This window comes from Rhipicephalus sanguineus, chromosome 3 (genome assembly GCF_013339695.2).
Source record: "Rhipicephalus sanguineus isolate Rsan-2018 chromosome 3, BIME_Rsan_1.4, whole genome shotgun sequence".
NCBI classification, from domain to species: Eukaryota; Metazoa; Arthropoda; class Arachnida; order Ixodida; family Ixodidae; genus Rhipicephalus; species Rhipicephalus sanguineus.
The window spans coordinates 185380236-185407042 of record NC_051178.1 but is presented as its reverse complement, the minus strand read 5'-3'; the positions used below and the strand labels follow the sequence as shown (position 1 = coordinate 185407042).

Here is a 26807-nt window from a genome sequence, read left to right as displayed (position 1 = left end):
ATGCGTCATGTAAAATGAAGAAACCAAATACCGATATTTGAAAACAAAGCAAAAATAAAAACAAGACGCTAATTGATGAACATGGAATCGGAATAGAGACGACACTTCGTAGAATTGATGTTCACCGGAAGAATTTATGACTGCAATTTTAACACGAAAGTGTGTTATGCCGGGGTCCACCAAGACTTCAGTGACGTATTTCCGTCACGGAAATGACGTCGAAAAAATTTACACGATCGGATGGCAAAGAAAAAACTTCCGCCAACGGGCATCGAACCCACGACCGCTCGGTCCGCAACAACAGATGCCGGGCACGCTATCCACTGCGCCACGGTCACTTTTTTTTTCTTTAATTCATGGAAATATGACCCGTTATTGCTGTGAACCACACACTACATACTTCGTCACATTAGAATTACCTTAACATTCAGAACACCCACATTGTTGCCTACAGTAAGAGGCTGTTCAAAAGTCAGGCAAACACACACAAGCGTCCAGAAGTGCAAGCCACTCCGGAACGGGCTCAAAAGTCTCAACAACACTGCGCACTTGAGCAGCTTCTTCTCGGAAGACAGACCTCGTCGATCGTGGTGGCTCGGCGTGCCTGCGCCACGGTCACAGACTCTAGAAGCTTTACAAACGCGCCTTTTATATCTACCACTCTCCCGGTCGGCGGGGTGGTGTTGCCCTCTGGGAGCGGTAAAGTAAAGTAATTCGTCATTACTGTGGCCTCCGCGATTAGCACCTCCAACGCGTTACACGTCCGTCCCATTCGGCGTGTTTTCAACAGAAGTTCAATTTTGTCAATGCCTTAGCCCACCGCGAGGTGGCGACCTCAACCTAAGCGTTGTTAAAAGCGTTGTAAAAGCGTCGGCCTCGCTCATAGCATCACGCTATAGTAAACTAGAACCAGTTCACTATACATCACGCTAATCGAAACAAAAAATAGCTCTGCGACGCGCGCCTGCCCAATGCCACCTAGAAAGCTGGCCTGCCTCACCTGGCTGTAACACCGCGTTGCCCGCTCACGCGCTCGCCTCGAGAAAAATCGCGGCTGGGCTACCGGGGCGGCACAACGCGCTTTGCGTTTCCCTCTAGTGCGGCCGTGGTGTTCAATCACATTTTAACATGCCGCAGGATGGTGACCAAGTTTTGCGTCCAATATGCGACGCTCTTCTGGCTATCACACCTCGTTCTCTGATTACGCTTTCACCGTTAACTACTACAACTACCACAAGGGTTTGTTTAATCATTTAACATGGACGTTAGTCGTCGCGATGGAGATGTACCACCAGTCATCAGAGTGGGTGCATACACGTTAAGCGGTGCCATAGCTGCCAGGCATCAATATACATTGTGCAAACTCTCTTATATCAATGTACAGTAAACATTCAGTTACTTCTGTAAGGGCACGCTTTACTTTCGTGTTATTCCGATTCCTATGACGGAGGGATCAACCATGTTTTTCTATTGATGAGGCGCATAAGTACTAGTGGTGCAGTACGTGAATATGGGCTTCAGTTGTTTAAAACAGCACACATATACGGCTCTTCATTCCCTTCATAGCCTTATATGAACATGTCCGGGTACCGTGGCCGTGGAAACGACGCGACACCTACTCACCCGACAATTTAGTTCACGCACCATTAAATCAAGATTAATATGGCAATCCAGGCATTTTTTATGTTGAAATTACGTGTAATTAATATTTGTTTCAAGCGTAAACGTTTTAGGAGCTTGGTTCGTTCATCTCCGCAAGCCTTCACAGCACAGCGCTAGCTGCGCAGTGTTCAATATTTGGTCGTTTAGTGCTTCTTCTACTTTCTTCAAATTACTGCCTACAACTTTCCTTTCCTACAACAAGGAAGGTAAGTACGCAGTTGGAGACATGCAAACCCAATTTTTAACTTACCAATTGCATCCAGCTGGCAAGCTGCATTGTGAATGTCGCACTTACTCTAATAAGCTTTTTCCTAATTAATTCCGATAGTGTGTGTTCCTTCTATTCCGCTGTACTTACGTTTTCTTGCTGTACAGTTCAACATGGTTAATTTTTTGCGAACTAGTTCAATTTCTCATTTCGCTTAGCAATATTATTATAGGATACTAAACTTACACAGCTTCACTTTTATAAGCTACTATCACTGTCTGTAATATAGTTCCTTTAATCTCATCTCAGAGCCACGACTGACCGGGTAATATCAGAAACAATGACAAGTCAATGTTTCGGTGAACCCACCACTGCATCCCGGATATTCTTTTTAGATGGAAAATGGCGACTCTAGTAATAGACTCTTACATTAGTGTCGGTATTTGTATTAGAATCGCTAATAAGGAAAAAAAGAAAACTAAGTAAGCGCTTAAATGTGTTTATTTTTTATAGCGCTTCTACGTGCAACTAAATTACACGACGCTTTCACAGTGGATTTACGTTGTTACGGAAGGTCGACGTCCTTCCACAAGTCCATGACGTCGGTTTCACGAGTCTTGAGCGTGATCCAAGCCTTCATCCATGTGAGTTGCTCGGAAGAAAATTGGGTCTTCCAATCCCCGACGACACCCTTGCGCACGAGTTGCCCGCTCAGGAGGCTTTTCGCGGCGAGTGCTTTCGAGGAGCAGACACTCGAATCCTCGTTTTTTAACTTGTCGCTCAGCGACGTGCTTTCCATCGCTCCTGGCCTTGTGGGCGATGCGGTGCGTGACACCTTGATAGTGAACGTCAACTTTCTCATGGATTCCAAGCTTACTCCGTTAAGAATTTTCTCCAGGGCGTCGGGATGCGTTCTCAGTTGTTCGCCGTATTCTCGTGCGCCGAGAAAGTCGGCAACCTTGAGGACCGAGGCCGGGGCGTCCTTTTTCAAGTCCTCGTACGTGAGGAACAGGACGTTCGGGTCGTTGCGGTGATCGTACCACGAGAGTAGGTGGTCGAAGTAGTCACCGTAGGTGACCTTACCCCGCACAAACGCGTCGACGAAGTCGTCGAAAGAGCCGTCGGTGAAGCGATACCACGGAAGCCCTTTACAGTGGTGGTAGTAAGAGACGCAGCAGTCGTAGGGATTCCGAGTTACATAGATGTATTTGGCGCCCGCAGAGCGGGGTTGCTTGTGAAACGGCAGGTGGGTCTTGATGGGAACCGGCCGCTTCAGCCTGCGGGCGCCTTCGGCGCCTATGAATTCGAGGTACGTTGAGTTTCGCACTCGTTCTACGTCGTCCGGCGACAGTGCGCCGCCCGATAGCACGTTGATGGCAATGTGCTGCAGCCACGTCGTCCCGCACTTGGGATAACTGACGACGAAGACGTCGCCTTCCAAAGGTTCGTACGAGAGGGCCGATTGAATGTTCTCCGAGGGGAACACCGTGTTTAGGTAAAGACCTTCCAACATGCGATGGGTGTCTTCGAAGGGTGTGCGAGGCTCTGTGACCTGCACGTGTGACAAAAAAAGGTAGAGAGATCACTAATTGGACTATAAGATCGAATAAGAGGAACATTGCGACTGTAAGAGCGGAACAGCCAATATTATGTTATGTTGCCGTAATCGATCTTGCATTCGCTTAAACACTGTGTATCATTTGCATATGTTGGCTTCATTTTATACAGACATCGCCTTGATTTTTTCAGGTTCCTTGCATTTGCGTCACACGTTTCCTCGTTTCCTTTATTTTGCAAACATCTGAGAAAGCTTAGCGCAAGAATAATTCAACAACGAACATGCAATTTACAGATTTTTTTTTCGTTGTAAAACTGCACAAGACTTGTCTTTATAACATACATCGATGCTCTGTTTCGTGAGTATGCATTGCCGACTAATCTCAGTAGCAGTAGCACCACCTCTAGCCGGTGATAAATCGACTACGTGGGAAAAAGTATTAAGGGGAAAGCCTACAGATGCCTCATAAAGCGCGAAAATTGACCATTTGCATCACTTGTCGCGTCCCGCGTCGGCGTGGTGTCGTCGACGGCGACGGCGCGACGCGATAAAGGGGGGCCAATCACGGAGCCAGTGCAAAAACTGGTAAGACGCAGAAAGCTTGCAATGCCTCCGATCCAGGAGGCAGCGCAAAACCCGCTAGGTGCAGAAAGATTTCCGAGGCAGATCAATACATCGACTGAGAACAAAGAGATGGCTTTCGCCTTCGAGTCGTCTGACGCGATTGCATAAGGGATCGTGTGCGTTTATTGTAGCTCTCGTTGTTTATCACATATGTGGCTCATACAACGACGGGATAACGGCTATGCCGTTGGTCTATTATTCCGGTTTACAGTGTACTGCTGTACACGTAATGGTCAAGTGGGAAATAATATGTTAGAATCATAGCAATTATAACAGGAATAATAAAAGTGATGGTTGGTCGAGCTGGTAGGTAATCATTGTGAAACTTGTAGCACGCACAGTTGACAGGGACACAAAAAAAGAGAGACAAACGAGCAGGTTATTTATTTCGCAGGGGATTTGCATGCTTATGCAGGAGAAGGAGGTCGCAGAGCACACACTAATAAAGGACCTCCTATCAGAACATATAAATTGTACCGAATGAATAAGCGGATTAAAGCTGGAATCAGTAAAAGTACGTCAAAGGCGATACTCACGGTTGTGACAGTTTCTTCGTTGTCGTTTCCTGCCATGGTCTTCAGAAGTGAAACACAACACAATAAGCTGTTTCTTTGCCCGATGTGAATTTCTCTGGTGCGTCCTTACAGAAAACGCGGTCGACTGAACTTCACGAACGCATTTATAACACTCGTATGCGAAATGAGGTCTCGGATCACTTGTTGCTCTGCAATAAAAAGTGAAAAACAAAAGTAACAAAAAAAGAGAGAAAGAATCACGGCCACATGCTGAGATGAACTCTGTACACAACTGCGGAAATTGAGAAAATAAGAGGCAACACCGGAAGGATGTCTCCCACGTGCCGCCATGCTGTTGTATATATTAAATATACGAGCGTAGTCGGAGGCAGTGTACGTAAGTGGGGTCGCACGTGCTCGTATGGTATACTTCTCGCAAAATCAAGATGCGCTACGCGAACCTAATGCGACTCACAACGGAAGCGACGTATATTACTGAGAATAATAAACATTCATGCAATGAATGAATGCTTATATATATATATATATATATATATATATATATATATATATATATATATATATATATATATATATATATATATATATATATATATGTGGCCACGGGCGTATTCTCCCTCTCTCCATTTCTTGTTTTCTTTTCAAACTCTTACTATCCTCATGCTTCCGTCACCTTTCAACACCCTGTGACTGCAGGCCACCTGCAGACTAGCCGTAAGCGAGGTGCTTTTATACGGCCATTTACAATCCTACGCTTTCCCAAAAACGCACCTGTGTCCGTTCAGCCCCCCACCCACACTTCCGCCCTGCTAACCTTCCTTCTTTTTTTCCTTTTTTATATCACACCCTGCGCTTCTCGCCCTCTTTTTTATTCATTACGATTTTCCAACTTTTTCTATAAAATGGACACGAACACACTGTATTCACATTCCTGATGGAGGCAGTACCCCGACAAAAACGTCGAAAATAAAACCATCTGCTGTTGCTGTTGTAGCGGCTTGTCGGCGATCGGGGTGGCATGCAACGATATGTTGTAAAGGAACGAAAGAAAGGTTGGCAGAGCGATGTCATGACGTTCCATAAGTGCTAGAAAACGTTTATTAAACATTTTATAGCACCCTCAGCAATAATGCAATAACAAGAAAAAAATGCAGTAGTGAGTATACTTATTTTACACCCTAAGACGCGAAGGAGGAAGAGAGGTGTCGAGGTTGCTCCTTTGGAGGAGTAACTGACCTGAACCTGCCATTTCTCCATTTTGGGATAACTGCAAAGGGACGAACGTAACGTCGAAGAGAACCGCACAGCACAAACGCTGGCGTTTGTATCGTGAGATTCTCTATTTTAACAGCGAGGCTGTTTAGCAAATCGTTCCTTGTCCGGCGAACCAAAAGACTATCATCATCATAAAGAGGTCATGTGCCACGGGAATTGGGTAAACGACGACGTGCCCGTATAGAGAGGTGGCAACACTTGGTTTCAGCGCGAGGTTCCTCTCTGCAGTTTGGACATCCGTATCGTGTCTGTGACTGTCTGCGGTTTAACTCGAACATTTCTGTGCCGAGAATCAACGTAGAAACAACCTAGCATCGCATAGCTAAAGCCTGGCACTGACCTAGAAGCAACCTAGAAACAACCTGCATCACCTAGCTAAGGCCTAAAAGCAACCTATAGAAGCAACCAGATTAGTATTCAGAATCGTCCAGTTTCCATGTTTCAAGCCTTGCGCGGCTTATAGTGCAAGATTCTCCAATTTTTTTCTTGTATCCGTGCCCGCACGTCGTACCCTTATTTCATCATGAATCTCTACCGACTAGCTCAACTTTCTGTCGTTGTGAGCTTTTCTTGACCCGTTCTTTCTCGTCTCCTAATATTTGGATACTTCTTTTCTTTAATTTTGACAAATATAAACTTACCTAAATTTTCCTCCCGCCGTCATGTTCTTATCCCTCCCTGTTTTGTAAGCGTGTCATAGTTGCTGCTGTCTTCATGGCTAACAATTTTAAAGACGATAGTCTTTCTTGGGACTCTTAAACGGATAAATTTTGGTTTAGAAAAAGTTTATTTCATCGTAGGACGTTACGAACATTTAGAAACAGTGTCCGTACAAGAAGAACATTAACATACACAAATGACGAAACACAATACACATAAAATGTTTAAACAGAAATGTCGAAGTTCACAGTGTGTCCCTAATGCATGCTACTAAGAACTAGCATGCGCACACTTAACACAATATATACAATGTACATGACTATGTATATACACAGTACACATGACTTGCTGAACATGCCAGCAAATATGTACAGCATTATGTACAGCATATTTTATGGTACATGTAATTTACATAATTTACGGTCTGTCACAAAGGAAAGTTTATTGAACCTGTACACGCAAGCGCGAGAGACACTTATACACTAAATACTTATAAATTGCGTCAGTGTAACTTATACAAACGCTAGACGCAATTACTGTGGAGTATGTCTGTCTTTCTGTTTGTCGGTACGCCACTCGATTCAGCCACCCGGCCAAAGTTGAACCACTTGCTTACCACCCACCCAGCTTGAACTGGTACGGCTGTTCATACTTGTGAACGTTGTCGATCAAAAAGTAAATATTACGCATATCTGAGGCGCAGCATCACTATGTAAGTATTAGGTGGTGTGTTCCTTTAATAGAAAACGCATACATACGTAATTCTAAAGACCCTAGTTTCTTAAGCTGCACTGAAAATGCGACTGCGCTGAAACTCGCCTTCCTCCGTGCCCTCTGCACGAGCTCATTGTTGTGTTTCGGTTTCGGTTCTGTATTGCACTGTACGAATGCCATGGGGCGCCGCTCTGGCATACTTTTTTTACCCAGGCGACGTGTAAATAAAAGAGTGTGTGGAGAGTACTCGTTGAGTGCGGACGTTTCTTCTGCTTCAGCGCTTCGCGCCAAACCGCGTGTTCTGGCTGGCTGTCGTCCTCGCCGGTCGCGTTGGTCACCACCGGTCTTCACCTGCTGCTGCGCCGGGACTACCAGCCCGCAACACAGCACTCATGTTTCCCAACGTATTGCCAGATGGCGTCCATATCTCACGCAGCGCGTCTTCTATCGTCTTTAGACGACATTTGCAGCAAAGCACGCAGATACGCGGCCAATTTTTAGGGGCGTATTAGGGGCGTAGCTCCTCTTAGTCTAACCTTGTCACGTCTCCGTTGTCCGGCGTAAACGGATCTCCCGTATGATGCAATAGATGGCGCTGTCTCATAGAAGTACATACAAACTGCAGTTCACGGACGATATTCTAGATGGCGCTGTACACAATCTGTGTCGTCATCACCATTTCTCGTCTCATTTCCTAGATGGCGTTGGTCCAATAGAATTGTGTGCAATATGGCGCTTGTGTGAATCGACATAGATGGCGCTGGAAGTGCCGCTGCTCTCCGATTGGGTGCTGCGCGGGCTGCGCGGGGCTGCGCGGGGAGCGAGCGCCTCTCTCATTCTCCTGGATCGTCGCCGTACGTGTCGGATCGTTGGCGGAGCATGGACGACGCGCAGCGGCGGGCACTCGCTTGGCGGCAGCCAGGCGGATCCCGTCACGGTGCGCGCCAAGGACGCCGCTGCGAAACGGGCTCAACGAGAAGCGAATCCCGAGACCATGATTGCTTCAGGAGCTTCGCCCAAGCTCTTTATCATTCACCCGTGGATATGCTGTAATTTTTTTAGCTTATGGCCTTCTGTCGCAATGACTTTTTTGTTTGTTTGTTTTAAAGGTTATGCAATTAGCTTATTTAGTGGTCTAAAATTGGGATTTATTGAGTAACGTTTCTGTCTTATTGACGCCATAACGGTAGATTTGAAAAAAAGACCGTATAATCCACCTGACTCTTGGCCGATCACCCTTTAGTGGGTACGCGCCAATCATCCCAGGGGCATCATAATCATCATCATCATCATCGTCGTCGTCGTCGTCATCAAGGGTTGCGTTCAAGCATACGCAAGACACCGTGCCTGTTCTGTTCGGATCATCCTGCTTCACTAGCCACCGTTTGCACTGGTTGCTTCGTTTTGATTCATAGGCAAGTTAGCGATATTTATTATTTTAAAATGGGCACTAAAGGGCCCCTAAAGCACTCCGCATTTAGAGACGAGAGTGTTGCCTCCATTCTCGCCTTCACTACCCTTCCTACAAGCGCTATCTCCTTCTGGTCACTTATTTATTAATAAAACACGTGGTCAATGTCAGCCCTCAGCGTTGAGCCTATCAGTATTTCCAGAGCTTTTCGACTACACACTGTTACCTCCGCTTGCGTAGTCGAAAACGCACAAAGTGAAGTGAAACCAACTGACCGCGCACGATAGTCACGCGGAACGGGCGTGCGACTGCTTGACAAAGCAGGGTTGGAGACAATTCGAAACTTGTACATGAAACAATCTAGAGATTATTTTCCCGTGGCGTCACGGTAACAGCCAGCTTGCGTCACGAATCATGTCGAAAACATGAGAAACGCCAGAAGAGAATACCGAGCTCGTTCTTTGTATTTTCAGAGGTTGTTTAGGGCCCCTTTAACAGCGGGAACCCAGTGGCACAGCAACGGTTACCGACACACTACGGGTAGAGTGTACTATACTCGACGACAACTTTTCTTGGCACTGAAGGGAAAGCTACGGGGGCGGAGCGCCTGCACATGTACTGCTACGCGAAGTAGTCCGGTTTGGCGCGCGTCTCGTAACGCCGTGGAGTGTGATGGCTAGCGTTGCACTTCGACGCAAACGCTGCTTAGCGTCTAAGGTACGGGTAAAAGGCGCGACTTTTTCACGCACGCAAAAACGCAAAGTGACAACGTGTAAAGTAAAAGAAATGCAGATATCTCGCTTGTGTGCGCTGCGTTCCGTCACAAAAAGCTACATGTAGAAAAGGAAGGAGCATTTTATATATCTCACGCAGAAAATACGGACGCAATTGTGGGACTACATTCATTAGCGGTAGGATACGTGCATTGTGGCTCTGTAGCCTTCGCTTCAATGCCAAGAAAAGTTGTCCGCGAGTATAGAACTCTACTACGGGAGCAGCCAACTAATTGAGTCATTAGGCTCTTTTAGCTGAGCATCGCTTACGCTCAGCCCCTCGCAGATGTAGCGTCCCGAGAGGGTGCAGGAACTGCAAAGATATCGTGTTTTTGACGAGCGCGTCTTGCCGAGACGCGGTTAGCTTGGCTGCAAAACGACGGCGAAACCAAGTGGACGCACCTTCACGCTCCGGTCAGTTGGCTGGACGAGCGCAGCGAGAGATGCGTTCTACGTTCCGCCGGTCACACGATCGCTCTGCGCACGCGCACTACAGTTCTTTCAACGTGTTTGTGTGTTAATTGAGTCACCTGTTTTTTTTATGTAGCGGCCGTGACAGTTCCTTCTACGCGTTCGTGTGCATTCGCCGGTCTGACCGGAGTGGATCGTAAATGCCGAGCTAAAAGTGCCTATTGTCAGCGTATCCCGCATCTTAAATTTTTGGATTGCCGTTCGCAGGTCGACGTGCAGGCTTGAAGGAGGCTCGGGCGAGGTACTCTCGGAATCGAATGGGTCTAGGGAATAGCAGCGTCGCCGCCAACCAAAATGCTCCGCCGGCACCGCACCAGCGACGGCCTGCCTTCGAAGCAGCCTCGGCCATTCTGGAGGCTCTGGGAGAGGCGCCGGCTAAGAAACCCGAAGTACTACATCGGGCTTCCCTGCCGACCTCCAGCTCCTCGGATGAATCTCTTTCGTGCGTGCCACTGAAATGCCGTCGTTTTCCGGCATTTTTTTTAGATGCGACGCATCTCTTGCTCGGGGGTATGTAAGGCGGCGTGGTAATCCGCACGCGCCGTTGTAGTCCGTACTCACACTACGCATGCGCGCCTCTCCTCCTTCCCTCTCTCCGACAGCTGCGCGTTACTCTCTCCACTTCTCTACCAGCACCTGCTTGCGCTTCTCCTGCGTTCTCGCTTTTGCTTTCGCGGCGCATGCGCTACTCTCTACGCTACTCTTCTCCTCTAAGCGGTTAGAGCGCAGCGCGCGTTCAGTGCAGCGCTTGCTTTGGTTGACTCCCGCAAGCACGCGTCAGCATCAGCCCAATTGCGTCCACTCAAGACAAAGCTGCGAAGCGAAGGGCACGCGACGCTGAACGCAAACGCTTGAAGCGAGCGGCGGACCCTGAAGTTGGTCAGCGCGAAGCAGCTTCGCAGTTAAAACCTTCGTCTAAAACGTTAATAACACCGTTAATAACGATACGAGGTCGGTAGCATGCCCAATGAACGCCAACGGAACGCGATCGTGCAAGTGCTCCGGCTTCGCATCGCCTCATGGTCCCCTTTAGCGGGAGATGGTGTAATTTTTTTTCTTTTGCGACACGTGTGATACTGTTATCGTGCTTTAGCGTAAAATATATCTCTGCATAACCTGAATGCAGAAGATAAGCAGAGTCATTGGCGCTTCAGTTTTCACAGGGAGAAGCAGGACTGGTCCTGATGCTGATTTGCTTGAATCTGTTCAGAAAAGAAAATGAAGCAGCAATAATAATATAACCGAGCAGAATCGTGGTTTGAGGTAGTCGGTAAAGACTCATATTTAAACCAAAACTTTTTCGGCGCGGGCAAAAGAACGCAATCAACAGGATGGGCGCCAACTTCCTGTTGATTGCGTTCCTTTGTCAGTGTTTAGTTTGAACCGCAAAACAGTTACCTTTAAATATGAACATAAACAGCTCTTGTGATGGCCAAGTGCCGCTACTACGGTTGGCGTGTTCACGACGAAAATGCCAGCTTAAAATGTACTGATGGGCTAGTTGGTGAGTCATGATTTTCGAATAGGCAGCGCACAAAAGGGCAACGAATACGTACACATAAAAAGACGCAAGCACAAGCGCTGTACTGCAACTGGTTGCAGTACAGCGCTTGTGTTTGCGTCTTTTTATGTGTACGTATTCGTTGCCCTTTTGCGCGCTGCCTATTCGAAAAAAAAAAAAAAGAAAATGCCAGAGCTGGTACGTTCACGGCTGGCATATTCACGACAAAGCTGAATTTTAGAGCTAACCAATTTAAATTGCAAGTAAAAGCATTACGGAAGTTCCGTAAACCTTTCTAAATATCCCAGCTCGAATTCTGAAAAGCTTGAGATCCCGTATTCACAAAAAAAAAGACCTTTTGCTACGGAATTGTTCGAGTGAGAAAATTTCAACCAATCCTGACGCCAGACGTATTTTTTAGCAGGTCAACTGTAAAGGAGACTTACTAACGTAGTTCTTCGAGAGTTCGGTTCCTGTTCCGATAGTAAAGTTTCATTGCCACGCAGACTCGAGTGCAGCGCAAGCCCGCATGTTGAGGCCCGCATCAGCGCCGGCATTCTTGGTCTGGGCTTGGAAATCCTACTCGCCCTTCGACGTTCTGGGATCGTGGGGCAAGGCAACCTGATCTTTTCGCCGTACGCCATTGCCAGCACGATGGCGGCGCTGCTGTCCGATCCGAGTGCAAACACCGTCACGGCCAAACAGGTGTCTTCGACGACGCTATTAGAAGGACTGCTTTCTTCACGAAAGCGGTTGCTTCGTTACGAAAGTGTCTGCTATTCTTCAAAGGCCCCTAAAGCACTGCGAGTTCAGAGACGAGAGAGCGGTTTCTTTCTTGCCATCACCAACCTACTTACAGGCACTCCATCTTCCTGGCCACTTATTTCTTTGGAAAACAGGTGGACAATGTAGCACTAAACGTTGAGCCTTCCAAGACTTCGCACTTTTCGGCTACATGCTACTCTCTCCGCTTCGCAGTAAAAAAAATTGGGGGACGCTTAAGCTTCGCCTTTAAGAGTTGGACGCGATAGCGATATCCTGCCCCTAGTGCGCACGTCGAACAGTACGAGTGTTTAACAAAATGCATGCACTAAGGTGTGTGCCTTATGTAATGGGTAGCATGCTTTAAACCAGGAGCAATTATGCGCGAGAAACTTTTTCGAAGTTGCGATGCACCCACTACGTGGTCTTAAGGGATACGCGCAGTAATGGGTGGCTCTCTTTAAACCAAGAAGTCGTTATGATATTGACGTGGTGTGACGCCCGATGGCAATGTACGCTTATACCACGCAATATTACTGCGATATTACATGTCGTACTGTGACACCTGTATACAGGACGCGTATTTTGGGGAAGCATGAAAGTTACTTTCAGTGCAGCTCCAAGCAGAGGCGTGGCTGTGTGGTAGAACACCTGCTTGCCACGCAGACGGCCTGGGTTCGATTCTCACTCGGACCCAACATTTTTATTATTTATTTTATTTGCAGCTTTTTCGATTTTTCGGTCACGGACAAGATGATGATTTTTCGCTCACAACCAACGGCCCCGACGCCGACGGCGGAATTTCTGCGATACGAGCTCTCTAACGCTATCGCGTTAAAAAGAAAAAAAAAACTTGGATGACGCTTGAGCTTCGCCTTCAAGAGTAGAACGCGATAGCTTAATGGGGCCCCGTGCGCATCGCCTTCTCAATTGCTAGCCTGGCTTCGGATCTCGGTGCATGCCTCAACCGTGCCGTGAGAAAACGAACGATTGTGCGCGTAACATTGGCCGTTTCAAAGTATCTAGAATGCCTACTGCAAATACAGTTGTTAAGTGCCCACTACGCCATAATTATTCCTTTTGCGAATTAGCGAAGGGCCCACTACGCGTCCGTAAGGCAAGACGCGATCCTACGCAAGTCCTACGCAGCTGTTCACTTTGTTGATGCTTTTGCTGCTGCTGATGATTAAATACGTCTGAGCGCTTTGTAATGGGTGGGCCTTTAATACGCCCACTCGCTGCGCAATTCACATGTTTTGACGCCTGGCGCGGTTCTACGCTTCTTGCACGCAATATTACAGGCGTTAAGGAGACTTCTTCCACTACGTGACACTGATATGGTGTTTTTTTTTTTTCCGAAGCAGTTGCAAGAAATAGCGCGGTTCTGTAGTAGGACACCCGCTTGCCACGGCGACGGCCTGGGTTTGATTCTCACTAAAACTAGAATATTTTTATTATTTATTTTACTTGAATCTTTCTCGATTTTTGGGGTCACAGACAAGATGAGTTTTCGCTCACAACCAACGACGCCGACGCCGACACCGGTATTTCTCAGAAACGAGCTCTTAAACTCTATCGCGAAGTGAAATCAGTTGATCGCGCGCGTTGGTCAAAGGAGACACGGCAGAACGGGCGTGAGACTGCATCGGAAGACGTGGTAGGGAAACAATTCACTGCTGATATCCCTCGTATATGAACCAGCCGACAGCATGCCATGTGTCACGTGAACAGATACCTGGCGTCACGAATTGTGCCGGAAAGACGGGAAATGCCAGGAAAGAACAACGCGATCGTTCTCTGTATTTTGAGAGGTTGTTTAGGGGCCCTTTAAGGAAATGCGACATTCGAACTTAGTAATCACTCTGAAACGCTGTAACAGAGTGAGTGTTTCGTTTTTCTTCCAGCAAAAAGAACTTAATCATCTGGGCTTATATTCGCAAAACGTTTAAGCTAAATTTGTTGGTAGGGGAAATCTTCAGACAGTCGTGATGCTGGGCATATCATTAACAACGCCAGCTGGCCGATGAATAGAGAGCCTATAGGAACTTAAAGCTTTGTGAATTGCCGAATTCGCAAAGCTTGGCTAAAGTTTTTTCTTACGAACACTTCTGGCGTGAAAGCTTTTTGTGAATACAGACCCACATGCAGGTGATACAGTTACTGTGTGCGACGATGGATACATGAAAAAGAAAATGTCTTTACTCGACAAATAGCAATGCTCGCTATTAAAAACGTTTCATTATTTTAACACGTCCCATTAAATGTTTTTGTGCCACTCGTACCGGTCAAGAACATCAGATCTGCTATATTGACGTCGGTCGGTGAAGTAGTTACACGCATTTCGCGGAACTTCACGCAGCAGCACCATTTTGGAGATGTCCGAAGTCCCCATTCGCTTGTTACGACTTATTCGTTCATTACTTCTCTTCGATAATGGGAAAATAGACGTGTAATCGCGAGAAATTGCAATGTTTCACATGAACTTACCCATTATAAGAGAAAACAGGTGCGCAAACTTTATGCTGCATTACTTCAATCACGCGGCGTCGCATATATTTGTATGATTCCAACTCGTTCCTCTTTTATTTTCTTTACGTGTAGCTTGCGTGAAGTCCCTTCAATAATAATAAAAAAGTAGGCGTTTTGTCAGAATACGCATAGTGCCCAAGGACTGAAACGCGACATAAAAGCTTTCAGTATAACGACTGATACGCGCAATTGCTCCAGGTAACCGCGTCATATGATTAGAAATCTGGCCGCTAAAGGTAATTTTTGCCCTGATGAAAGTGTTCAAGTTGAATTTACGCCGACATAACGCGAAATGAAGACGGCAGGAACGAAAATAGGTGCATAATTACTAAGCCCTGAATTGTCGCGTTTAAATTTGTTAGTACTGTATACGTATTGCGTGTTTATGCGCGCCTTCGTCAGAGTGACCAACCGTGCTCATCATCGTCGGATGCAGCAAATTTTCCGTAGCCATGCTGTCATTCTATCATAAATTGTTAAATGGGCAGCACGACCCACTGTGCTTGTTCGTCCATGTCCTAACTCCGTCCAGGTCGCTCTGTCCACTTCGCAAATTACGTTCTATTACCAACTCGCACAGCTTGCCGTTTTAATTCTGTCGTTCTAAGTTATCTTGTGCGGCCCTTGTCCACAGGTGGCCCACTTATTGCACATTTCGTCGCTAGACGAGAGCGTGACGGCGTACTTCGCACGTCGGGACCGAGTCGTGCCGCGCTGTCGAAACGACAACGTGCACTCGTTCGACATGGCCTACCAGGTTGTCGTGCATTACAATTACCATCGGGTAGGCAATGAAGACGACGACGACGACGACGCCAGGGCGTCGGCGCCCACGACAGCACGCGCGTCTCGTATGCCGTGGGACTTCAAGCGCGAGCCGGAGTCGAGTCGAGCCGACGCGGACCACCACGCTCGATGCTACGCGCCGTCCTTTGCTCCCGATGAGATCCTACCCCCGGGCACGGTGACAGATTCGACACTGGTGTTGCTTCTAAGCGTGATCGACTTCGATGGTACCTGGAAATACCCCTTAGACGCCAAGGTGAGCGTGCCCTTTTAAGCGAAGCTTTATGTACGTCACCCGCCGCGGTGGCCTAGTGGATAGCGCTTGACTGCTGACCCGAAGGTTGCGGAATCGAATCCCGGCCGCGGCGGCGACGTTTTGATGGTGACAAAATGCTAGAGGCCCGTGTGCTCAGATTGAGGCGCACGTTAAAGAACCCCAGGCGTAGTCGAAATTTCCGGAGCCCTCAACTATACGGCGACTCTCGTAATCATGCATATCCTGGTTTTGGGACATAAAACCCCCTAAATTATTATTGTTTACTTACCTCACCCGAAGTTTGGCGTGGGTGCTGCTCGATTTCTCGTTGACTTAGGCCGATCGTGAAGTCTACGGTATAATAAATTGGGCCGCTGTAGGGCACCTTGCAGTCGAGGATGGCGCGCATGCTTTGAGTGGTACCGAAAGCTAACACCGTGTATTTCCATATATGCGACCATATGAGATGGTGCCACAGAGGCCGTTTCGCCTTTTTTAAAGCGAAAGCTCTACTACGCTATGTCTCCAAAGGTCATTCATCGCGTCGCAATGACGTTGAGCCGCCGGAACGCAAGTGTGGCAGGCGTGACGTCATGCCACGTGATCCGCTGGGGTGCGGCGTCACAGCTGCGCCGGATCGGAGTCTCGCCGCTGCGTTACCACGTAAGCAAGCGAAGGTTTAATAAAACACTGTGTGCACAGCCTTTAGAAAGCCAAGCTAAACATAGCTTTCGTTCGTGATAACTGTTTACAAGAGTTAAACATCAGCCAATTTTATATTACCACTCAGAAACTTCTTGGAATACAGTACTATTACAGAAGTGTTTACAGTTGAAGTATAGCCCTACTCGAGAACTTCTTACAGCTGATTTTCGACACTCTTGTAACAGTGATGGTTGCCGTTCATAAAAATTATTGGTAAGAATGCGCTATAGTGATTGGGGGACTCTAAAATGCGCGCAAAATGTCTTAATTGGTTTCAACAAGGACTGTGTTTGGAGATCACCATAAGGATGGGAGTAGCCAATGGTGACTTCTAAAAGAACAACAACACCGCTTTTAACGAGATGCATCATCCTTGTTGTAATACTCTCGTTCTTCTCTCTTTATTTTACGCTACGCGCTCAGGCCGCGGGGCAGGGTTTCTTCTACGAAAGTCCGTGTGCCCCAATTACGGTGGGCACGATCAGGCAGACGGGACGGCTGAGGGTGTTCGATGCTACCAAGAACCTGGGAGCCATGGTGGTTGAGGTCCCCTACCAGGGTCCGAAAGGCACCTTCAGTTTGCACACGAAGGTATGTTCGCGCGTGACCCTTGCTTCACGAAGTCCCATACGTACGATTAGTCTGTATGGCCCTGCGCCCAATATTCGCTGCAATGTAGTCAAATTATTGGCCGCCAAAGTGTTGTCGCTGCACTTCCTGTTGAACGCGTTGCTCACAGGAGCCCTACTCATCTCTACACTAAAGCAATAACTCCTGGTTTCTACACCCGACCAAACACTGCGCATTCCACGCGTACGCGATTAGGTCAATCGTACAAATGTCTCACCCATAAAGACACTGTTAATAATAATAAAAAAGAATATAGCACTCGTTGGTTACATTGCAAAGGTAGAAGGCCTAACGGCGTTGCTGGTATCAAAGATAGCAACTGCCTGGCCAAGGGTGGCGCCAGCCGCTCCCATAAATTTTCGCTTACGTCCTCTTGTGCGCTCCTAAAACGTCCTTGTTCAACGCGTACAGCCGTACAGCAATATGGCAGCCGAATAGCTCTTCACAATGGCACTTGGTAAAGAGGTACGGCATGCAAGCTACGCGCAACATGACATGCAGGACAAAAATCCCAAAATTGCCCTGATCCTCTTCATTCCCACGGTCATGGACGGCCTGGAGGAGCTCGAACGTCGACTCAACGTGGCGAATGTTAGCGATGCATTAAGCAATCTTCGCGAAGTGGATGACGTCGAGATCACTCTGCCGCTCTTTCGGGCCAAACAGGTGAGCAAGATGATAACTCAATTTACAGCCATAACCACCGTGTAGCCAAAGCTATATAGCCGATCTGCCAAACAAAGAGAGGCACGTGATCACGCGGAGACGCAACACTTTTCACTCGATACAGTGTATTTATTTCTATAAATAGACGATGCGCACTTTCCAGAGAAAGACACGCGTGTTTGTTTTCACTGTTGTAAAAAAAAAATGTAGTCCATCACATGGTAACGCCGAATCTAGAACACAATTGCACAGCAAAGCATACCCAGGCAGTTGAACTTGTACATGCTTCTCTTCAGTCTCATGATCACGCAATCTTGCTGCTATAAGCTTTACATGTGGAAAAATGAAGCGAATTTTAATTGTAAATAACTTCATATTACATTGTCTGAAGCTCAGTAAACAAACGTCGCGAATATCGAGAGCGAAATTGATCCGCAGCAGATCCGAAGCCTGTACTTCCCATCGTTCATAATAAATCCATGGCGGTAGAGGTGCCGCTCAAGGAGCCCCCACAGACACTAGTGGCAGATTGCCCTCCAGTTTTTGCAACATGGAACTCTATGGGTCTCAATAAAGAGTTAGCCTGGTAACAAACACTTTTGGCAATGCGGTTATATTCAACCTAACTACAGCGTGAGCATGTTAATTCAAGTGAGTGGATGCGCTTGCCGGCAAAATAAAGGGGAAGATCGATTACGTAGCACGTCCAGAAGAGCTGTGACTGCAATAAGTGCGACAACATACAAGGTTCAAGTTCAAGTTTCAAGTTTATTAACAAAATCGCAAAATACAATGCATATATGTGAAGGTGCAACATTTTCAGGATGAGACTCAAAAGTAAGTACTGTGGGACGGCCTCCTATTAGGATCGGACACAGCAACTTTAGTAAGCACAGTAATGGATTGCTTGTACAGGTTTGGATTGACTACACAAATCAGGCCCGAAGCTAGGAGGGGGGGGGGTGTCCTAGGGCCCCACCCCTCCCCCTTCAGATGGAGGGGAGTGTTTTACCGAAAATAAATAATGAAAATAGATGTTTTTCTTAAATAGTCAAAACCTTCAGCAAATGCTCCCTCCCCCCCCCCCCCCCCGCCAAAAAAAAAATCCTCGCCTGATACAAATACAAATATTATAGACTAATAAAAATACATAGAAGAACGTCGATAAAGACGACGCAAAAGCTGAATATTAGACTAATTAATGCGACGGATGCAGGTATGTTTTCAAAGACGATCTAAAACGGTTTAACGGCAATTTTCTTTAAGTCAGGGTTAAGAGAGTTTCAAATAGGAATTCCACTGAAAAAGTGACCATACTGGCCTTGTTCGAAACACAGGTCATCGACCTGAAGGATACGCTTTCCTCGCTCGGCTTCGATGCGTGGTACACGGACGAACTGCAACCGCTACACGCTAGTGAGCCGGGCCCTCACGCAGTAAGCGCTGCGAGACACGCGTCCGCTTTTCGCGTCTGCACCAAGGGCGGCGCTGCTCAGGTTACGAAGACCAAGCCGCCCAAGGGCAAAGCGGCAGCTGGACGCCGCTACACCGTAGACCGACCGTTCTTGTTCATGGTGACGTGCAGCGACCCGGACGCCATGCTCCTGCTAGGTTCGGTCAAGCGCATTTATTGGTAGATGCGAACTGCATTCCACGATTACTCGTTTCAGTGCGAAGATATAAAATAAAGGTACTGGCTCGTACGTTTCGTGACGTGTCTTTTTTAGTGGCCCAAGCACCGAATGACACTCTTGTTTCTCCACCAAGCACTTCCGGTACTCCGAATATGCAAACAAGTCTTCTGCAAAATAAAAATCGACAGTTCTGGTTAAAGTTAAGAGTTAATTACATTGGATACATATGATATCGGAGCATAATTTGTCTAAGGGCCGATTAACTGTGGAGGTAAGTAATAAAAATTATTTGATCGAGTTACTTTAAAGATTGGGAGCAGCTGGGATCGTTGCGGCAACTGGCGGAGCAGATCTCAACCACGCGCTTCTTTCTGTGTGGCCTCCGAGATCCGCTCGGAAGCGCGCGAAGCACAAAGTTAACCTATGGAGTATACACCGGGGCACACGAACGTTGACGTGCGAGCGCCACTACCAGAAGTCTAAGTCAAGGATTAGGATCGCTATCGTAAGCTTTTTTAAGGACCCATCGAAGGAAGAATCATTGACGAACTGAGTATTGACCATAAAACTACGGTCACTTGTCGCAAAACGACGAAGAAAAAAGGGGAGAAGAGGTGCAATGTGAGCGCTACTGGCTCCTTTTCATTGCTCCTTTTCCCTCCTTTCTTTTTCGCCGTTTTGCGCTAAGTGACCGCAGTTTTATGGTCAATGCACAGTATGAATCGACTAGCCCAACAGCAAGTACGTCTCATTGACGAAGCTGCTCCAGTGTGGGGCACATCTCTAAAGCACGCCATCTTCTTGCCACCTGGGCAAGACTTTATCGAGAATTAAGGGGCTCAGTGCATGAAGGTTTTCGTTCCGAAAAAAAAAAAAAAAGCCGGCAGATCCCACGCATTGTGGGAATCGATGTAATGCGAAGCAGCCAGCAAAGAGCTGCATACATCGTCTTGTATGTCATTGAGGAAAATGCGTGTCATATGGTTTTCATGTTAACTCCTATTATTTATGTTCGTCACACAGTAACGTCGCGCAATACCAACTTCAGGGTCGATCAAGCTAGAGAAACGGCCGCCAGCGCCCCATGAGCGTGGCACGTAAGTCATGCTGTACATGACATACGTGACACGACTTTCATGTTAACTCGTGTTATTTATGTTCCTCACACGGTCACGTCTCAAGATACCAATTTTGGTGTATATCAAGCTAGCGAAACGGCCGCCAGCACCCCATGAGCGTGGCACGTAAGTCATGCTGTACATGACATGCGTGTCATGATTTTCATGTTAACTCGTGTTTTTATGTTCGTCACACAGTCACGTCGCGCAATACCAATTCCGGGGTAGATCAAGCTAGCGAAACGGCCGCCAGCGCGCCATGATCGTGGCACGAAAGTCATGCTGTACATGACATGCGTGTCATTATTTTCTTGTTAACTCGTGTTATTATGTTCGTCACATAGTCACGTCGCGCAATACCAATTTCGGGGTAGATCAAGCTAGCGAAACGGCCGCCAGCGCCCCATGAGCGTGGCACGTAAGTCATGCTGTACGTGACATGCGTGTCATGATTTTCATGTTAACTCGTGTTTTTATGTTCGCCACACAGTCACGTCGCGCAATACCAATTTCTGGGTAGATCAAGCTAGCGAAATGGCCGCCACCGCTCCATGAGCGTGGCACCTAAGTCATGCTGTACATGACATGCGTGTCATGATTGTCATGTTAACTCGTGTGATTTATGTTCGTTACACAGTCACGTCACAAGATACCAATATTGGTGTATATAAATCTAGCGAAACCGCCGCCAGCGCCCCATGAGCGTGGCACGTAAGTCATGCTGTACATGACATGCGTGTCATGATTTTCATGTTAACTCGTGTTATTTATGTTCGTTACACAGTCACGTCGTGCAATACCAATTTCGGGGTAGATCAAGCTAGCGAAACCGCCGCCAGCGCCCCATGAGCGTGTCACGTAAGTCATGCTGTACATGACATGCGTGTCATGATTGTCATGTTAACTCGTATTTTTATGTTCGTTACACAGTCACGTCGCAAGATACCAATTATGGTGTATATAAATCTAGCGAAACCGCCGCCAGCGCCCCTTGAGCGTGGCACGTAAGTCATGCTGTACATGACATGCGTATCATGATTGTCATGTTAACCCGTGTTATTTGTGTTCGTTACACAGTCACGTCGCGCAATACCAATTTCGGGGTAGATCAAGCTAGCGAAACCGCCGCCAGCGCTCCATGAGCGTGGCACGTAAATCATGCTGTACATGACATGCGTGTCATGATTTTCATATTATTTCGTGTTATTTATGTTCGTTACACAGTCACGTCACAAGATACCAATTTTGGTGTATATAAATCTAGCGAAACCGCCGCCAGCGCCCCATGAGCGTGGCACGTAAGTCATGCTGTACATGACATGCGTGTCATGATTTTCATGTTAACTCGTGTTATTTATGTTCGTTACACAGTCACGTCACAAGATACCAATTTTGGTGTGTATAAATCTAGCGAAACCGCCGCCAGCGCCCCATGAGCGTGGCACGTAAGTCATGCTGTACATGACATGCGTGTCATGATTTTCATGTTAACTCGTGTTTTTATGTTCGTCACACACTCACGTCGCGCAATACCAATTTCGGGGTAGATCAAGCTAGCGAAACTGCCGCCAACGCTCCATGAGCGTGGCACGTAAATCATGCTGTACATGACATGCGTGTCATGATTTTCATGTTATGACTTCTCATTTATGTTCGTCATACAGTCATAATACGCCATACCAATTTTGGTGCACATTCGATGAACCAAGCGACCAGGAGAGCACAAAGTCGTAGGCGGCTAGATAGATGGATAGATAGATAGATAGATAGATAGATAGATAGATAGATAGATAGATAGATAGATAGATAGATAGATAGATAGATAGATAGATAGATAGATAGATAGATAGATAGATAGATAGATAGATAGATACGCTCAAAGTCGCAGAAGTTCGCTAAGAAATGCTTCGCATTTAAAAAAAGGACAGCGACAAATGTCCGTACTGCGACTACAACCCGACACTCGATTGCATAACGTACCAATGCACGCAGCGTCCGGGGGACGCCGTCTCACCGCTAATTAAAGGCAGACTCATCGATTCGCCGTGGGAAGCGCGACTCTCCGAGCTGCACTTGGGAAGACATTTGGCGACCTTTGACCAGGCTCAGCAAGCCGCAGTAGACGATAGGACCCTGGAGAGAATAAACGCCTTTATTTAGAAGGTAGCTTAGGAGACCTTAATCCAGGTTGCCTTGAGCTCGGGCAGCGTCCTGGGCCCTCGCGGCCAGCCTTGGCTGATCCTCGAGGTTAGAGCTGTCTACCAAAGCTCGTGGGTGTGGTAAGGGTTGATAGGTTTTTTAGTGGCGATTTTCCGCAGTTACGCTTCCAAAATGCCATTATAATGCTGAAATTTTTTCTTTTTTCCTTCTGCATAAGTAACCCAATCGAAAAAAAAAATCTGTTCATACTAGTACTGAGCGCACTCACAAGACAAGCAACACCGATAAAATACAAGGACGCAGTGCGTCCTTGTATTTTACCGGTGTTGCTTGTCTTGTGAGTGCGCTCAGTGCCAGTACACTCTAAGAAAAAAAGGACTAAAAGGGGTAGGGAGGTTAGTCCTTTTGGGGATCAACTGATTTGCCACAACCAATAGTCCTTTTGGGGATGAACTGCAAGGGGATAAACAGTTAGTCTTTGAAGGATTAACTGCAAAGGACTAACGGTTGCTCCTGTAAGGAGTAACAGTTGATTTTCGGAAATGGTCCCTGAAGGAGCAAATGTTACTCCTGTAAGGACTAACACTTGGTTTTTAGAAATGGTCCCTGAAGGAGCAAATGTTACTCCTTTAAGGAGTATTGGTTGATCCTCAGAAATGATCCTTGGGAGAGCAAATCGCGCTTCGCAATTGTAAAAAATGGTGGCGAAGTTCCTGTGCTTTTAGGAAGGGACATTTCACGGAAACATGCCACTTAAATAGTGCTTTAGAAGTGGTACCCAACTTATATGTATTAACCGCTATTAATGCATTCAGTGAGCGCTTGCAAGCAATAATGCTGATCATTTGAATTTACTTTGCCGAACTTGAGAGAAATTGTGTATACCGGCTTCAAGACTTGCCCTAGCGAGAATATTTAGTTGCGTGCCCTGATCTTTCAATCCTTTAAAACACTTTGAATCCTATGAACAAGGTAAAAACTTGGCGAGAAGTGGCAAACCACGACACGGGAACACAAGTCACATGAATGACACCAAACACACACACACATGCACGGTGATTCAGGTTACCAACAGTTTTGATTTCTTGATTGTGTAAGTTGGAGATAACCTACGGTGTTCTATAAAGTATTCAAGGAAGAAAGAAAAACACGGTTCTATTAACATCAATCTTTATTTTTATGAAAACACCAAAAAGGAACGAATGCCATCATTTAGTTGGTGTAGGGCCTGTTCCCGAAATACTAGGGCGAGTCCTACCTGGAACAAATACAAAAAAGAAAATCTTGTTACAAAATAAAGTAGCTAGAAGAGAACGACTTAATCACGTAAGCCCCAATAATTGTGCAGTCGCATGCTCAAAAACATGCGACGCACAATGCTTTTTTAGTCTTCATATTATTTATAATACAATGTATCAAGGCAATGAAAATAATAAACTTACCTTCAAAATTAGCAGAGGGACGCTGTTTGCAGAGCAAGTAAATCCAGAAATTGTTGATCACACCTCGATGTGACGGCGTCCATCTCTGAAGCTTTGCAGAAAGGAAGCTGCGATGGAGTCTTGCATGTAAGCCGAGGTGTCCATTTTTCCGCAGGAAAGTTACGATGCTGGGTCCAATAAACAGCCGGTACACAGAAACAAACGCGCATGCGTGTCCACAATTGCAGCACATGCAGCGAGGTGCGTTCTTCACAGCTGCGTTCATAGTCTGCGTTAATAGCGGCACTCGCTGACCCCGAAACAAGAGCAAGATAGATCACAAGTGACGAACACGACCCGCACTCGACACTCCGGCGAGCGATACGGAAGAAGAAAGAGTGCGGCGCGGAAGGATACCTAACATAAGCGCTGAAACGTCCGTCAGATTTACACGATTGTCACCGCCAGTGAATCTTGGGAAGCTTATTGGTGAACTATGTTTCAAGTCCTCATAATTGATGACACAATATTAACACCCTACAAATTAAATTAATCTTTTCTCGCGTTATTTTCTTGATCGCAGCAGTAAGCGGGCCGACGCGCCGATGCCTTCTTGTTATGGTGGTAGTGGTTTGAAGAGGAAAAGGCGCCTAATTTCTGCAGCCCGGTCGGGAGCACGGCGCAGCGCCTACCTTTTTGTTATCCGTGCAGTGGACATTTGGAACATGCGTTCGCCGAATTCCTCACCCCTCAGGTCATCGCTGCCTGCAACCCGCACCGCGACAGAGTAGAAAGGGGGGCTTCGGAACAATAGGGTGCACCTGGCCGAGAGCTAAGCTCATGACCTTTGAAAGAGGCATTCGTGGGTCTACGATCACTGCTTCGCGTTCGATGCTGAGCCTGCAAACAAAGGCCACGGAAAAAACGTCTTCCCTTCAATCTCTACCCGCAGGAGTAAATGCAACCGTTCGTCCCCCCATTAGTCTTTTCCGAGGTATCCGAATTTGCACACGACACGCACTTCGCGGCAGTTGGTCCTCTCGCGGACTAACGACACCATTTGAGGACTAAAGCTGACTTTACTCCCCCTTCAGCCGGTTTTTTTCTTAGAGTGTATGACTCAGTTGTTCCAAGCAGTCTTAACCGCAAAGCTCTTGAGCTAAAACTGTACCCCTATAGTCCTTTATATGGTAGTAGTGTCAATAATTTATGTGGTAGTAGTGTCTCCATGGTGTTATATTCATTATATATATAAGCAAAAAAAAAGGTATACTTAGCGAATTCTATCTCTTTGCTCTGCTTCCGCGAGGTGCGGACTGCAGGCCAATACGTAAGGAGATACTCAAGACCGTAGTTTTTTTTTATCTCTGTATGGACATATAGTTAGTAGTTGTGTTACGTCTTGGTGCATTATCAGCGCGAACTTCTACAGGCTGAATAAAGTGTATCGTTGTTACTTTGTTACTTATGCTACTCTTGCAGATTGACTAATATGTTATATTTTTATATAAATGTTTTACTATTCACCGCAACGATCATGCTTAAGTGTGTGCTCATGCTGTTCTTTTTTAGTAACACGATGCTGAGCTTGCTCTACTGGAGCTGCACTATACTTTTCCCTTCACCTTGCTCAAAGTATCCCTCGCTGTACAAATCCCCTCCCCGCCTCCCTTTTTCTTCCTCCTTATTTTATGTTGTCCAAATGTTGCTTCGCCAGAGCACATACTGTGCAGGGGTCAGGGCCTCGGTCAGGTGCACGCTAGCACCTTTAGTCCGGACCCTTTTGGTTTTCTCTAAGAAATCCAAAAGAATTTTCCGAATGAAACACAAAATGCTAGGAAAGTGTAACCTGAGAAAATAGGAATAAAACTGTGCGATGATCCAGGAAAACGGCTGAAGAAAAAAAAAGTTCGACGAGGATGGGATTCGAACCCACGCGGGCAGAGCCCATTGGATTAGCAGTCCAACGCCTTAACCACTCGGCCACCTCGTCCGGATGTTCTTGTCTGCATAAAGACATTGGACAATGGAGGTACTGGAGGCTACATTTATATCCTGCTTGCCCTTCTCCTGCAAACAATTGGACAATCCGTCACGTACAAGGGAACTCCGAGCGTGAAAAACAGGGCGCCAAGATGGGACAACGAAAAGAAGCACACATGCACAGCGATGACTAACAAATGCATTTATTATCCTTAGACCAGCAATAAATAGGAGAGAGATATCAGTCTTTAATGAAATTCCCGAAGAAATATGTGACGTCACACAGACAGCAAACGAAACGCCCCCACTACCAGATTCGTCACCAGCACACTCGCACTCAGCACGCGAAGAAACAGATTTCTTTCTGTGAAAGGGCAACGGAGGGAGAACTGATGGCGCATTCTCGATCTCATTTATGAAATTCGAAGGCTTCCCGAAGTTCGCGTCTCATCCTGTCCGCATATAGGCCTGTCACTTGGTAACGTCACATATGTCTTCCTATATATTGCTTGTCTAGCGATAATAAATTCAGTTGTTAGCAGCGCTGTGTATGTGTGCTCCTTCTCGTCGCCCCTCTTGGCGCGCTGTTCTTCACGCTCACCATGTATTAACTGACCCGCCTGCAATCAAGGGGACTCCGTCTGTTGATCGTATCGCGCGCGCTACTACTGGGCAGCATTCACGTGTTAAGTATATGCACAGCAAGCGCCCGATACGTACTGTAAAATGCATAGAAGTCGAATAGATGCATTACTATATTGTAG

At 46.8% G+C, this 26807-nt stretch overlaps 2 protein-coding genes and 1 non-coding gene across 3 annotated transcripts; 1 reads left to right on the top strand and 2 right to left on the bottom strand.

Annotated features, from left to right (window-relative positions):
- Positions 1–2435: 2435 nt before the first annotated feature.
- LOC119386179 (sulfotransferase ssu-1) lies at positions 2436–5845 on the bottom strand. The gene is made up of 2 exons (XM_037653519.1): positions 5825–5845; positions 2436–3422 (listed from the first exon to the last, which is right to left on the bottom strand). The coding sequence occupies exons 1-2, from the start codon at positions 5843–5845 to the stop codon at positions 2436–2438; spliced, it is 1008 nt and encodes a 335-aa protein (XP_037509447.1).
- Positions 5846–10149: 4304 nt separating this feature from the next.
- On the top strand, positions 10150–19364 carry LOC119386178 (serine protease inhibitor-like). Its single transcript, XM_037653518.1, has 6 exons — positions 10150–10334; positions 11900–12098; positions 15319–15726; positions 16855–17022; positions 17563–17727; positions 19065–19364. Exons 1-6 carry the CDS (start codon positions 10150–10152, stop codon positions 19362–19364), a joined length of 1425 nt encoding a protein of 474 aa, XP_037509446.1.
- Positions 19365–25971: 6607 nt separating this feature from the next.
- On the bottom strand, positions 25972–26053 carry Trnas-gcu (transfer RNA serine (anticodon GCU)). The gene has a single exon. It is a non-coding gene; the product is annotated as a tRNA-Ser (tRNA).
- Between the last annotated feature and the right edge of the window lie 754 nt (positions 26054–26807).

Excerpts from the sequence above, each read along its gene's own strand:
- LOC119386179 (XM_037653519.1), bottom strand. The coding sequence starts at position 5,845 with ATGGAGAAATGGCAGGTTCAG. Across the intron at positions 3,423-5,824 it reads TGGAGAAATGGCAGGTTCAG|GTCACAGAGCCTCGCACACC; the intron begins GTCAGTTACTCC and ends TCACACGTGCAG.
- LOC119386178 (XM_037653518.1), top strand. The coding sequence starts at position 10,150 with ATGGGTCTAGGGAATAGCAGCGTCGCCGCCAACCAAAATGCTCCGCCG. Across the intron at positions 15,727-16,854 it reads AATACCCCTTAGACGCCAAG|GCCGCGGGGCAGGGTTTCTT; the intron begins GTGAGCGTGCCC and ends CTACGCGCTCAG. Across the intron at positions 17,023-17,562 it reads CCTTCAGTTTGCACACGAAG|GACAAAAATCCCAAAATTGC; the intron begins GTATGTTCGCGC and ends CATGACATGCAG.